The sequence below is a fragment of the Lutra lutra genome, chromosome 2, assembly GCF_902655055.1.
Source record: "Lutra lutra chromosome 2, mLutLut1.2, whole genome shotgun sequence".
NCBI classification, from domain to species: Eukaryota; Metazoa; Chordata; class Mammalia; order Carnivora; family Mustelidae; genus Lutra; species Lutra lutra.
This window is the reverse complement of record NC_062279.1, coordinates 175092742-175108628: the sequence shown is the minus strand read 5'-3', so window position 1 is coordinate 175108628 and position 15887 is coordinate 175092742. Positions and strand designations below refer to the sequence as shown.

The window sequence follows — 15887 nt, the reverse complement described above, 5'->3', positions numbered from 1 at the left end:
GTTGGACGACTGCCTTCGGCTCAGGTCATGATCCTGGAGTCCTGGGATCGAGTCCCACATCAGGCTCCCAGCTCCATGGGGAGTCTGCTTCTCCCTCTGACCTTCTCCTCGCTCATGCTCTCTCTCACTGTCTCTCTCTCAAATAAATAAATAAAAATCTTTAAAAAAAAATAAATAAAAAATAAAGTGAATATATCAATAAATACCACTTCAAAAAAAAAACCTTCCTATCGAAAGCTACATCATCAACACAATACTAAAACACTAAAGAAATTCCCCATGTCATTTACAAATAAATCTACTATATTTATACAAAGGCTACTAATTTTAGAAAACTTAACTTCATAGAACAATATCAGAAAATAACAAATTTCTTTAACAATCAAGAAAGATATTCTATTTAATATATGCAATATCAACCATCTAGAAAGGAGAGGCCTAAGAAAATTGATACTAACAATCAAATTTATTAATAATACTTTAGCTCCTTAAAGCCATCAAAAAAGAAAGAAAAATGAAAACATCACTCTATAAGGAATATATATGGAAGTCACAGAACTCAAAACATTCTATCATCCCAAACAAGATGAAGAAACATCTCTTTCAGAAACAAATGCCACCCAAACCAAACAATCCATCTTTACTGGGGATTAAGTTACCTACAAAATGATTTTAAGTGTACCACTATGATAAGGATAAGATAAATACTAAATCTCATGGAGGTACCAAAAGATGTGTCACTAAAAACAAACAAACAAACAAACAAAACATCAGCATTTATACAAAATGTAATCAGAATTAAGTGACCAGTAATCTTAAAATGTATTTATCTGACATAAAAACTACCATATCTAATCATTGAAGACATCCTAAATATCAATGGATAAGAGTCTGGCTGAATAAATTATGGTAAAAGTCACCCTTTAGAATACTAGGCAACTATTAAACAGTTTAAGATAAAGAAACCAGATGTGTGTAGAAACCAGAAAGACCCCTGCAACATATTTTTAAGGGAAAAATCCAGTTGCTAAATAATATACAGCATTTGGCCAAAAAACCCAGGAAGATGTAATTCTCTAGAGTTCTTCAACACTTTCTATAATCCTCCATTACATACTGCCAGTATTAGTCTTGCTTGGTTATTTTAGGGCTTCACACTGTTGGTTTTACCAACATATTTTCATCTATGTGTGTATATTTCCCCATTAGCCATGTTCCTTAGTAACACAGGTAATGATACATACTCCAGTCTGACAGTTAGCTGTAGTCCCATACATAAAATAGGTGCACAAATAATATTTGCAGATGGAGAATATATAAAATATGAAGAAGCATTTTAGAAGCAGAGACACTAAAACATTAAAGGGGAAACATTAAAGAGGAAAAGTAGGACTACAATACAGTTTTTTTATACAAGCACAAGCTCTTTGAGAAGTTCTAGTAACAAAATCCATGATTACATTTTCTTTCTGAGAGATTTTTTTAAATCACTAAAAATCCTTGAGAACCTAAGTGCAAAAAATTCATACTCTATGACTTTAACAATACTTACCATCTGTCTGACATAGACGCTAAGAATGTGCTTATTAAGGCCACAGTTGATATCTGCAAACTCTACAGCTCTTCCTGTTATTCAACATATCTTCTCACTACAAAAAAAATTAATATATTTTATATATACAATAAAGGCAAATCTACATCGAAATATAATCCTAAATGAAACCGAAGTTCAAAATATGTAATACTTATAAGTACATATGATATTCCACACAGAAAGCCACAAAAGTAATCGCCAAACTGTGGAAAGAGCCAAGATGCCCTTCAACAGACAAATGGATAAAGAAGACTTGGTCCATATATACAATGGAATATTATGCCTCCATCAGAAAGGATGAATACCCAACTTTTGTATCAACATGGACTGGAGAAGATTATGCTGAGTGAAATAAGTCAAGCAGAGAGAATCAATTACCATATAGTTTCACTAACTTATGGAGCATAAGGAATAACATGGAGGACATTAAGAGAAGGAAAGGAAAAGTGAAGTAGGGAAATCCACAGGAGAGATGAAGTATGAGAGACTGTGGACTCTGAGAAACAAATTGAGGGTTTTGGAGGGGAGAAGAGTGGGAGGTTGGGTGAGCCTGTTGGTGGGTATTAAGAAGGTCATGTATTGCGTGGAGCATTGGGTATGGTGCATAAACAATGAATCGTGGAACACTGAAAAAATAAAATTAAATTAATTTTTAAAAAATAAATAAAAGTATACATTGGCAAAAAAAAAAAAAAAAAAAGGAAAGAAAGCAAGCCACAAAAGTAAAAAACAAAAACAAAGACAAAGAAAAAAGACCCAACCTCATTTGTCACCACTGGAGGTAACTGTAACCCTCCAGAAAAGGCTATATTAAAGGAACAAACTAAGCATTTATTCTCCAGGTAGAACATCATTTCAAGGTAACAAAATAGCCCTAATTGATGAGGGAAACTTCTTCACAGAACATGACTATACAAAAAGAATGTGAAAGGAACAAAAGAATCTTAATATTTATAACGAGTAGCTGAACAAGAATCAGCCATCACCAAAGAAGGTTAAAATTATTAGGTGAAACAGGTTGATAGAGATTTACCCGGTGCCGAAGTGCCATTCACAGATGACTTACAGATGCAAAAAGAAAAAGATAACATTCAATAAAATGATCTGGTTGTCACCACCTCAGTGTGGTGATGAAACACAGCATCAGAATGATGGACAAATAAACATTATGTGCTCTTAACATGAAACAATATGAATACAAAGCATTGCTAAAGTACTAGTCTAAAAACCTTTAACCTGAATCTGAAACACTGAGTTTGCTTCTCCCTCCCATTCTCCCTTTGTCTCTCCCCTTGGCTTGTGCTCTCTCTTGCTCACTCTTTCTCTCTCTCTTACTCACTCTCTCTCTCTCAAATAAATAAAATCCTAAAAAAAAATAGTAACTTTCACTTGCCACCATTAATATCCTTTTAAATGGTGCAGAAAATTTAGATGTACATACACAGATATGTAAAGTAAATATGGCAAAGTTATTAAAAATTATTCGATCTAGAAGGTGGGTATACACAAGTTCAATGTACTATTCTACTTTCCTATATGCTTAAGTATTTTCCATTTATAAAAGTCTTTAAATGTACCATGCTTCAAATAAACTAGTCTGTCTAATCTAAAAAGAAAAAAATTATTTTTAATCCAAATACCAACACTTAATTTGAAACTTCTAATTCAAATATGCCAAGTTTTCATAAAGCAGAGTAAAGGTTATATCTTGTTATCTATCCATGTGTGTTCTGAGAAGAAAAATTCAACCACTCTATAAGTAATGGGAAGAAAGAAAATGAAAGAAAAAAAAAAATTTAAAGATTTAATTTATTTAGACCAGGATGAGGGGCAGAGGGAGAAGCAGACTCCCCACTGAGAAGGACCTCCCCGCTGCAACCGGGACTCTGGGATCATGACCTGAGCCAAAGGCAGACGCTTAATGTACTGAACCACCCAAGTGCCCCTGAAAGAAGAAATCTTAAAGGATAAAACTGAAGAGGGGCTCCTGGCTGGCTCAGTCAGTGGACCACAGGACTCTTGATCTCAGGTTGTGAATACAGAGCCCGGAAATAAATCCTCACATATAGAGTCAAGTAATCTTTATTTATTTGAGAGAGAGAGACAGAGAGAGAGGGAGCAAGCATGAGTGGGGAAAGGGGCAAAAGGGGAGGGAGAGGAAGACAGAAAGAATCCCAAGCAGACTCCTCACTGAACATGGTGCCTGATGTGGAGCTCAATCTCATGTTCCTAAGATCAGGACCTAAGCCGAAACCAAGAATCGGTCGCTTAACCAAAGGCACCACCCAGGGACCCTACCTTCAAGTAATCTTTGACAAGGATGCAAAGGCTACACAATGGGGAGAGGATAGTCTTTTCAACAAATGGTGCCTAGAAAACCAGATATCCACATGCAAAAGAATGAACCTGGAACCTTGCCTGATATCATATACAAAAATTAACTCAAAATGGGTTAAAGACCTAAACATAAGACCTGAAACCATAAAACTGTTGGAAGAAAACAGGGGAGAAGGCTTCATAACACTGGACTGGCATGACTTCTTGGATATGGCACCTAAGCACAGGAAACAAAAGCAAGAACAAACAGGACTACATCAAACTTAAAAAAAACCTTCTGCACAGCAAAGGAAAACAATCAACAGAGCAAAAAGGTAATCTACAGAATAAGAGAAATATTTGCAAACCATACATCTGATAAGATGTTAATATCCAAAATACAAACATCTTACAAGTCAAAAAACAAAACAAAACCTCAATTTTCAAAATGGGCAAAGGACTCCAAATAGTTATTTCTCTACAAGTGATATACAAATGATCTACAAGCATATGAAAAGATGTTCAACATCACTAATTATCAGGAAATGTTAACCAAAACCATAATGAGGTATCACTTAACACCTATTAGGATGGCCACTATCAAAAAAGGAGGGGGGGAGCAGGGACAAGTGTCGGTAAGAATGGGAAGAAAATGAAACTCCTGTGTACTGCTGGTGGGAATGTAAAATGTGCAGCTGCTGAGTAATATAAAGAATTGCTGAATGACTATGTCGCATACCTGAAACTAATTTCACACTGAATATTAACTATACTGTAATATGAATTTTAAAAATAAAATAAATACAATGTGCAGCTGCTACAGAAAACAATATGGAGGTTCCTCCAAAGTCAAAAATATATTATGATCCATCAATTCCACTTTTTGGGTATATACCAAAAAGAAAAGAAAACAAGACCCCAAAGAAATATTTGCACAATCATGTTCAATGCAGCATTATTCACAACAGCCAAGAAGTAGAAGCAACCAAAAATGCCCATGCAACATAAATGTTCTTTAACAGAAAAATGGATAAAGAATAATTGGTGTACACACGAACACACAATATGGAATATTATGCAGCCTCAAAAAAGGCAGGCAATCCTGTCATATGCTACAACATGGATAAGCCTTGAGGACATTATGCTAAGTGAAATAATCCTGTCACAAAAATACAAATACTATACGATTCCACTTATACAAGTATCTAAAGTAGTCAAACCTTAGAAACAGCAAGTAGCATGATGGTTGCCAGGGGCTGGAGAAGAGGGAGAAAAGGAGAATTCTTTGGGACTAGAGTTTCAGATCTACAAGATGAAAAAGTTCTAGAGATCTACTGTATTAACAATGCACATATACACACCAACAAGACAGAAGAAAGAGAAATTAAGGAGATGACCCCATTTACAACAGCACCCAAAACCATAAGATACCTAGGAATAAATCTAACCAAAGAGGCGAAGAATTTGTACTCAGAAAACTATAGAATATTCATGAAAGAAATTAAGGAAGACAAAAAGAAATGGAAAAACGTTCCATGCTCATGGATTGGAAGAACAAATATTGTGAAAATGTCCCTGCTACCTAGAACTAATATGATACCTATCAAAATACCATCAACTTTTTTCAAAGAAATGGAACAAATAATCCTAAAATTTGTATGGAACAAGAAAAGACCCCGAATAGGCAGAGGAATGTTGAAAAAGAAAACCAAAGTTGGTGGCATTGTAATTCCAGACTTCAAGCTCTATTACAAAGCTGTAACCATCAAGACAGTAGGGTACCGGCAAAAAAAAACAGACACATAGGTCCATGGAACGGAATAGAGAGCCCAGAAATGGACCCTCAACTCTATGGCTGACTAATCTTTGACAAAGCAAGAAAGAATGTCCAACAGAAAAAAGACAGTCTCTCTTCAACAAATGGTGTTGGGAAAATTGGATGGCCACATGCAGAAGAATGAAACTGGACATTTCCTTACAACACACACAAAAATAGACTCAAAACGGATGAATCAATGTGAGACAGGAATCCATCAAAAACCTTGAGGAAAACACAGGCAGCAACGTCTTCGACCTCAGCCGCCGCAACTTCTTCCTAGAAACATCACCAAAGGTACGGGAAGCAAGGGCAAAAATGAACTATTGGGACCTCATCAAGATCAAAAGCTTTTGCACAGCAAAGGAAACAGTCAACAAAACCAAAAAACAGAATGGGAGAAGATATTTGCAATTGACATATCAGATAAAGGGCTAGTGTCTAAAATCTATAAAGAATTTATCAAACTCAACCCCCAAAGAACAAATAATCCAATCAAGAAATGGGCAGAAGACATGAATAGACACTTCTGCAAAGACGATATCCAAATGGCCAAGCAGACACATGAAAACAAACACATCACTCGGCATCAGGGAAATACAAATCAAAACTTCAATGAGATACCACCTCAAACCAGTCAGAACGGCTAAAATTAACAAGTCAGGAAACAAAAGATATTGGTGAGGATGCAGAGAAGTGGGAACCCTCCTACACTGTCGGTGAGAATGCAAGCTGGTGCATCCATTTTGGAAAACAGTATGGAGGTTCCTCAAAAAATTGAAAATAGAGATACCCTACAAACCAGCAACTGCACTCCTGGGTATTTATCCCAAAGATAAAAATGTAGAGATCCGGGGCGCCTGGGTGGCTCAGTGGGTTAAGCCTCTGCCTTCGGCTCAGGTCATGATCCCAGGTCCTGGGTTCGAGCCCCACATCGGGCTTTCTGCTCAGCAGGGAGCCTGCTTCCTCCTCTCTCTCTGCCTGCCTCTCTGCCTACTTGTGATTTCTCTCTGTCAAATAAATAAATAAATAAATAAATAAAAAATCTTTAAAAAAAAAAAAAAATGTAGAGATCCAAAGGGGCAAATGCACCCCAATGTTTATAGCAGCAGCATCCACAATAGCCAAACTATGGAAAGAGCCCAGATGTCCATCAGCAGATGAATGGATAAAGAAGATGTAAAATATACATAAATATATAGATATACATATATATATGTATATATATAGAGAGAGATGATGAAATATTATGCAGCCATCAAAAAATGAAATCTTGGGACGCCTGAGTGGCGTCTCTGCCTTCAGCTCAGGTCATGATCCCAGGGTCCTGGGATCGAGTCCCACATCAGGCTCCTTGCTCGGCGGGGAGCCTGCTTCTCTCTCCACCTCTGCCTGCTTGCTTGCTCTCTCTCTCTCTCTGACAAATAAATAAAATCTTAAAAAAAAAGAAATGAAATCTTGCCATTTGCAACAATGTGGATGGAACTAGAGGGTATTATGCTAAGCGAAATAAGTCAATCAGAGAAAGACAATTATCATATAATATCACTGATATGTGGAATTTGAGGATCATGGGGGAAGAGAGAAAAAAAAAATGAAATGGGATGAAACCAGAGAGGGAGAAAAACTATGAGAGACTCTTAATGTCAGGAAACAAACTGAGGGCTGCCGGAGTGGAGGGGGCTGGACAGGATGGGGTGGCTGGGTGATGGACACTGGAGAGGGTATATGCTATGGTCAGCACTGTGAATTGTGTAAGACTGATGAATCACAGACCTATACCCCTGAAATAAATAATATGTTATATGTTAATTTAAAAAAAAGAAAGAGGGGCCCCTGGGTGGCTCAGTGGGTTAAAGCCTCTGCCTTCGGCTCAGGCCATGATCTCAGGGTTCTGGGATCGAGCCCCGCATCGGACTCTCTGCTCAGCAGGGAGCCTGCTTCCTCCTCTCTCTCTCTCTGCCTGCCTCTCTGCCTACTTGTGATCTCTGTCTGTCAAATAAATAAATAAAATCTTAAAAAAAAAAAATTTAAAAAAGAAAATAAAAGAAGCAAGGTGATTAAAAGAAGGTATTTCTTTTAATATTGCTTCTTGCCAGTAAGATTGCTAAAGCTGTTTAATAATACATAATAAAAACAAATGCATTCAGACAAAAAAAATGCACAGTTAACACTACTGTGCTTACTGTTCATCTAAAAATGGTTAAGATAGTAAATTTTATGGTATATGTTTACCAACTTTTTAAATAAAATTATAAGGGGTTTAACTACAAAGGGAAAAAAATAAGAGAAGGTGATTTAGCAGGGAGAGAGGATGTTCACTGAAGAGAGTGGAGTCAGAACGAGAAGAAAATCACAAATAGAAATCCTGAGAAGTGAACTACATTGGTTACAACTACATAATGAATTATTAGCTCTGAGTCCCAGGATAGAATAGACCTCCTGGATCTTTATAGCTCCAAAAATTATATGCAAAATACTCTACAATCTACTAGGATTGTATATATGCTATATCCGTATCCTAGTCAACCACTTCTTTCCCCAAAACTCCTTCTCCTCCCCTACTCCACCAGGGGTTGTTTTCTGCTAACGGATCCCTGACACATAAACGAGCACATTACATGATCTAAACTAAACTAAGCATAGCACCTTAGCACCTCAGCTCTTCAGCTGCAGGCATCGGTCAAGGTATGGACATGTGACCAAATCTACCCAAAACCTGGTAAATAAGGCTCTAAATAGAGCTGTGCTGGGAGGAACCAGGTCCTACCACATGAAGTATAGCCACAATAGGAGAAATGGCACCAGTACACACAGATTTAAGTATAGGAAGGACCTACCTATGGGCAAGTTCCTACCTTAGCCCATATGGCCACTTCTAGCCATACCATTTCTGTTGTATGGTTATTAAACCAGTAACTTCTACTTTGACATAGGCTATTTCTAACTGTATCTCTGTTCCTTGCAATCCAAAAAGTCCTAACAGAGAAACTGAATATTTGGAAATTTTACGTAAAGATGTATTTCACTGACACTATAAAAGGGCCTACCTAGTATCCCTTTCCTAACCAAGAAAACTTTCATCTGGGGCACCTGGGTAACTCAGAGGGTTAAGCATCTTCCTTCAGCTCAGGTCATGATTCCAGGATCCTAGAAAGGAGCCCCGCATCAGGCTCCCTGCTCAGCAGGGAGTCTATTTCTCCCTCTGCACACACGCTCTCTCCCCCTCTCCCTCTCTTGCAAAAATAAAATCTTCCAAAAAAAGGGGGCGGGAGGGAGAAAACTTTCATCTATCATATATAGTGTCTTCTTCCCTTCTCTACTAGGTAAACCTCAAAATAACTACTTAATTCCCTCCATGCAAATCACATCATTTTTTAAGATAGCCAATACACCTCTTTCTTTCACTAACTCTAACCACTATAGGGTGAGATGACAGATAAGCAAAGTAGAACAATGTGATAATACAGAGTTGGCTAGGGAAACAAGCAGAAGAAATAGGACAAACCCGAAAAACCAGGCCTTGAGATATCAAAAAAAGCTTCCCCACAGAGGTATGATCCTGACTGAGACCCGAAAGACAAGCATAAGACAACAAAAGCAAAGGGAAGGGAAGCGGGGAACCAGAGAAGGCAATGCAGAGGGAAGCTCCTGTACTCAGGCTTAGATTGAACGAACCTGGCATCCTAAGGAAGAAATGCTGTAACCGAATATGACCAGCACACTGAAGGCAAAGGGAAAAGGTGAGAGAAGATGAAGACGAAGAGGCGAACAGAAACTAGATCATGAGGATCCTGAAAGCCAAATTAAGAAGGTGACTTTATCCTAAGATGATGAAAAGCCACAATAAAGGTTTTTTAGCAGGGAAGTAAAATGTGCAGCTGTGTCAAATAGATTACTGTGGCTACAATGGGGGTTGGGGTGGTAGGCAACACTGGAAGCAGGGATACAACCTTAGGAGAGGACTGCAGCAATCTGTGTGAGAGATGATGCTAACCTTGAGCAGGATGGTAGCCTTGGGGATAGGGAAAAGGCAGGCACAGAGTCAAGAAATATTAAGAAGAAAGAATCCAACAGGGTTCAGTGATCAATCAGAATGTGAAAGCAAAAACAGAGGACAACGGATAGCCCCTGTTTCTGCCAAGTTATTATTATCAATCTCTAGCATTTACTGAATTTTTAACACACATGCATTATCTCATTTAATCTTCCCCTAGAAAGAAGACTGAGAAGAAACAGTCTGTTCTGTATTTTTGGTTTGAGGATAGGAGACAGAAAGTTGTTAATGAGTACAGTTTGAGATAGGCTTAGTACCGATGATAGCATACAAATGGACATGTCATGAAGACAGATGATACATGAGTCCACTTACCAGGAAAAGAGCTTTGGGTTAGAGACAGAGAATTATCAGAATACAGATGGTAACAGAGAGAAATATTTTTAAAAGTAAAATATCTCTTCTATTCATGCCAGTATTTATTTAATACTTACATAGCTAAAGTAATTAGGTTGGGACCAGTGTTAGGAAAAAAAAAAAAAAAGGAAGATTCAGTGAGCTCAATTACTAAAGGGAGGGAGGAAGGAGCTCAGCATAGCATTAAGTGTATATTAGAAATATATCAAAGGTTCAAAGGTTAGGGGGAGAAGGACCGAGAAAACAATAAAACAATCTAGGCAGAAAATATAAAATTCAAACACAGAATTTTTTTTAAAAAGATGCCCTGCCTTGGGGTGCCTGAATGGCTCAATTGGTTAGGCAACTGACTTGATATCATCACAGGTCTCAATCTCAGGATTATGAGTTCAAGCCATATGTTGGGCTCCACTTTCAAATAATTAATTAATTAATTAAAAAGAAACCTTGCTTCAGAACAATAAAGTATCATTAATGTCAGTTTCCCAAAGTAATTCTTAAATTTAATGAATAGAAGATGTACAAAAATGTTTTTCTTCAAGAAAGTAACATGGGGAAATTCCCTCTACCAAATACTAATGCATATCATGAAGGGGTGCCTGGGTGGCTCAGTGGGTTAAGCGACCAACACTTGATCTCAGCTCAGGTCTTAATCTGAGGGTTGTGAGTTCAAGCCCCACACTTAGCAAACTCGTTTGGAAAGATTCATGTTGTGTTTTGGATTAGATTGCCCCATCCAGTGTATGAAGCAGATTTGGTCTTTGTTTTCTTAAGTTCCTCTACTTTATAGTTGTGGTTGTACTTAAAACAAAAAAAACTACATTATTTCATGTCTTTAAAAAAATGTGTTCTTTAGAACATTACAAATGAGTAAAAACAAAATAATGTGAAAATACTACAACCTACATAAATTCTTAATGTCACAAGTGTTTTATTTTGATGATGTCCTTTGATTTAATTTGGGACACTTTTAAAAGGATACTTTGTGTTTGTAAAAATCTTTGATGAGCTTGGAAATAAAATTTCTGCTTAATTCAAAAAAAAAATATATATATACACACTGAGCTCCACACTGGGCATGGAGCCCACTAAAAAACAAACCAAGCATGTTATGACAGTAACAATAAAATTAAATGGTACAATCACAAAAGTCCAATAAAAGACTGAGGAACTATTATAAAAAATGCAAGAATCCAGAAAAAGTCCTAACTATATCTCAAAATTTACATGTAATAAGATAGGCTTTCCAAAACACGAAGATTAAAGTTTTTAACAGTGATAAATGATTTAATAATAATCTGTAAAACAATTAAGTTGGTATTACCTTAGAATTATGAATTTATGCTTCGAATTTATCCTAAATTCTGATTACAAAGTTAATTTTAGGAATATTAGAAAAAAACTGATTATCACATCTGTAGAACAATGAAATGTTTTAATTTAGAAATGTGAAACAATGGGACGCCTGGGTGGTTCAGTTGGTTAAGCCGCTGCCTTTGGCTCAGATCATGATCCCAGGGTCCTGGGATCCAGTCCTGCATTGGGCTCCTTGCTTGGCAAGGAGCCTGCTTCTCTCGCTGCCTCTGCCTGCCTCTCTGCCTGCTTGTGTGTACTTTCTCTCTCTCTCTGGCAAATAAATAAAATGTTAAAAAAAAAAAGTGAAACAATGACAAAGGAAAAGAATGATGGATTCATGTATGAACATTTTAAACTTCTGACAAATAAAAATAACCAAAAAGTAAAACCCCAAGCTAGAGAAAAATATTTCAAAAAAAAAAAAAGACACTAATAACCATATATTGGACCATTCTTAACATTTTAAGAGAAACTGATGTAATATATGATCAAAGGATACGAACAATCCATGTTTAGAAAAATGGTGTCCACTATCAGTCTAGTGGGGTTTAGTGAGACTGGTACACCCAGAACCAGTGCTCAGTCAATGGCAACATGTGGGTTCTTCCTGCTAATAATTCCACTAATAGTCATAAAAACCTAGCTGGCATGGCTAGTTTCCACCTCCATGGAAATTAACAAAACGATTTTTTTTTTAATTTTCAAAGTTATGTGAGTTTGGATAGCACAAATTAATTAACCTGAACCTACATGTACTACTGAAATAATTTCTGGAGAACAAGGCTGAGATTCTTCCAAGTCTGCCCACCTACACATATTTTAAAACTTCAGTTCAGTGGGTAGGAGGGTACTTAAAAGAAACTTCAATAAACCAAAATTCAGAGTAATGTTAAAATCTGTATATGATTTTATATAAGCAAACTGAACTGTAATGTAGAGGGAAAAAAATGTTTATGTGACAAACCAATATAACTTATTTCATTAATTTTAAGACATTTTTACATTTTATGTGATAAGGACAACCCTAAAATCAATGGCGTATCACAGTTAATTGGGAGTTTTTTTGGTTTTGGGGGGGGTTTTGTAAACGTACATAAAATAATCCACCTTATAACTGATGCAAGGAATGGTGGATATTTGGAAATGTCACGAATTACTTGATATCGAAGGTTTTGTTTCAGAGGGCCACAAAAAGAATATGATAAGAGTAAGGTTTGGGGTCAGAAAGATCCAGAACTGATAGAATCCTGGCTCTGCCAAATACCCATTGGCTGATGTTGGGACAACTTTCTTCACATTTCTCATATTGTCTGTCTCCTCATCTGTGAAATTGTACCAGTAATAATGCAAATCTCAGAGAACTGTGAAAATTAAATACAGTAGCCTATGTACAGTGCTTAAAACAGTGCCTGGCATATATGCACATACACGCATGTATACATTTATATACATATGCACAAATACACACAGGTATTATTGGTAGCCACTTTATTACTGTAAGGATGAGGGTGATTAGGTTGATAATGACTTTTGGCTTATTCATTGCCTGGCATGGTAAATATTTTCCAAACATTCATTCTCTTCTTTAATTCCTAAAGCTACTTCTAAAGGCATTTAATAGGGATCTATTAAGATCCAATATTTGGCCTGACCTATTCTTCACAAGACTTACAACATGAGTTTGCATATAAAAAGCTGAAGGAAGGAAGGCAAAGAGGATAGCTGTTCCCTAAAACTCATAGTGACTACTAAATGGTTACTGTTTTGCGTATCAAAAGGCACCCACAATCCAAAAAAGGAGATTTTAAAAGAAGGAAAATCCTCAGACAGTTAAAAAAACATGCACCTACACTGATATTTATTTAGCCTCTACTGTGTACAAGATACGATACCTACTTCAATAAAGAAAAAAATACTCTTCCGTAATAACTTAAGCCCACTTTTTCTATTCCGTCCAACGCCTGGTCCTCTTTACTCTTCCCTTCAAAGCTATGAAAATCAACAGGTACACAGACTGACATTTCATCAGTACTGTATGCTGGGTTTCTGCACTGGAATTTTGCACTGTTTTGTTGGGGTTTTTTTCCCCCGTTAATATAGTAGTCTTTTTTCATGAAGTAAATTGTAGGCTCCTCGTACAAAAGCAGCCATTTCTTCCCTATTCTTCCCACCATCTCCACCACTGCAGCCCCCCTGTCTGAACACAACCACTTAAATGATAAAGGCTCTATCTAGCACAGGACCTAGAAATTGTTGACTTAATTTCTGACCTTTAAAAACGTACAATGTTAGAAAACTGAACCACGCCGAGCATCAAAACACATGACGTTTACATTTCTTAAAAGCATGTAAGGATTCTTTCATTGAAAATTGAAGGATGGTTAAAACGAGTTACAAAAGAAAGCTCGGTGTTTGAGAGAAAAAGCCATAGAAATAATAAAAACGTAACGAAAACCTGATGCTAGGATAAAAGGTTTTTTGGTGTTTTTTTTTAAGTGAGAGAAGAGAGGCATCTGCAAATCAGTCATTGTTTTCCCAGAGACGAGGTTCATCACCAGGATTTTCTTCTCTGCGCTCAACCAATCCCCACCTTTTCTGAGTTAACCAGTCTCCAGGCAAGCAGCGCTTCTTGATTGGCTTAAAGATGTTGTGTAGAAAAACCAGCCAATCCTGCCTGCAAGTCGGAACTGTGCTATGGAGACATTACAACCACTGCATGGCGAGAATGTGTACAAACCTGTCCCTGCCACAAATTGCAGATTCCTACTTCTAAAGGCTGTTGCGGAAAGGAACATTCTTTAAAGCGACACCAAGCAAGATCTAGCATCTACACTTTATTACTCTAGCTCTCTGGGGTGGGGGGGACTGTTTACTGCTTTAATCAACGAGCTTAAGGAATAAACTGTGCCCCCGTCGGATGACTCACTCTATCGAAGACGGATTTGCACAGGACAGCTCGGAGAGGGTCCGGATGACAGAAGGGTTCGGGCAAGGTCCCACAGAGGATCAAAGTTGGCGGTGGGGGAGGGGGGTGCGGACGAGGGCCAAAGAGGCACAAATACCAGGACCTGGGGTGTCTCCCCACGGTGTCGCAAAATCAACGTGCGGAGTGCGAGGTTTGTTTGGATACGAAGTGAGTAAATAAACGGCTTTGCTAGGACTACGGAGGGTGGCCCAAAGTTCCGAGAAGGCTCCGCCTGGAAACGCCGAAGGTGCTCGGAGAAGAGCACGAGGTCAAGTCCCGGCGGGAACCCACAGGGAGGCAACCCCCGGGGTCGAGAGGTGTGTGTCTGGGGCCTGGAGGCCCGCCCGGGACTGGGAGGCCGGGGAAGCGGCCGCGGCCCCCGCCTTCGCCCGGCCTCGGCTGCACGCCAGGACCCGCCTCTCACCGACGCCTCACTTCCCTTCCGTCCAGGCGGCCAGGCCCGCGGGCCCCGCGCCGGCCCCCACGTTCAGGGATTTGGGCTTCGGGTCGCAGCGCTGCCCGCCGCTGCCTCAGGCCCTTCGCTTCGGCTTGGGGCCCGGGAATCCCTTCCCTCCCGGACCCGCCGCCCCGCCTACCACCCGCCGCCTTTACCTGCTCCGAAAGCGGGTGGAGGGCGTCGAGGCCGGGGCCGCGTCGTCGAGTGTGCGACGCGGCGCCGCGGGTCCGCAGCCCTTTCCCGCCGCCGCCACTGCGCTCTCCCGCGCGGCGCTGGGCTGGCTAGCAGCGGCGGCCGCCGGGCTGGGGGTGGGGAAGGTGGAGGGGGGGAGTGCCTGCGGGGTGGGGGGTGGGGGGGGTAAACAGGCGTGCGAGTGCCGGGCGGGGAAGACACTGCCGCTCTCCTGTCCGTCCTCGGGAAGAGCAGCCTCGCAGCCGCCAGCCGCGAGAGGGCGGGTGGGCGGCCGAGTGGGGAGGGGTCTCGGGAAGTAGGGAATGGCTGCCACGTCGTTCAGGTGGCTCGCTGCCCTCCGCCTCCCCCCACACACCCTACGGCTCCCCGCCGCGACCTCTGGTTCGTCCCCGAGTCCGCCGTGGCGCATCGGCCCGCCCCGCGGGGCCGGGGCCGGAGACCGGGCCCGCGGGCGCGCTCTCTCCCGCTCCCTCAGGAGAGCGAGTCCCGGCCTGGCCCGGATTCTGCCATCGGACCCCTGCCTTCACCAACACCACCACCAAAAAGCTCCCCGAAATCCTGTGTTTCCCCCTTGCCTGGTGGAGCGGCCCCAAGGGAGGAGCAAACCCTTCTCCAAGTGTCGAGTTTTCGGGGAAGGCGGACGCTGTTTTGAGCTCGTGAACGTTATCGATAGGGGCCCCAAATTTTTGCCGAAGTAAGCGGCGCGGGAGACCACGGCTGTTTCTAGCCCTCTGCCGCTCCCTACCCGAAAAGCAGACAGAAACCCAAGGTCGTACT

At 40.0% G+C, this 15887-nt stretch overlaps 1 protein-coding gene across 12 annotated transcripts in view; it reads right to left on the bottom strand.

Annotated features, from left to right (window-relative positions):
• The window catches only part of N4BP2 (NEDD4 binding protein 2), an 83320-nt gene extending 67990 nt beyond the window's left edge, over positions 1–15330 (bottom strand). For 8 of the 12 annotated variants that reach the window (XM_047719144.1, XM_047719151.1, XM_047719150.1 and 5 more), the window contains exons 1-2: positions 15074–15330; positions 1553–1649 (exon numbers count right to left, since the gene is read on the bottom strand). Coding sequence is in view for 2 of the 12 variants with exons in the window: in XM_047719156.1 (XP_047575112.1) it covers positions 1553–1566 (14 nt within the window). In the remaining 10 variants the exon portion in view is untranslated. Of the gene's footprint in view, positions 1–1552; positions 1650–14422; positions 15030–15073 lie in introns of those variants that run through there. The other 4 variants (XM_047719147.1, XM_047719149.1, XM_047719157.1 and 1 more) reach the window with 3 other exon arrangements.
• Between the last annotated feature and the right edge of the window lie 557 nt (positions 15331–15887).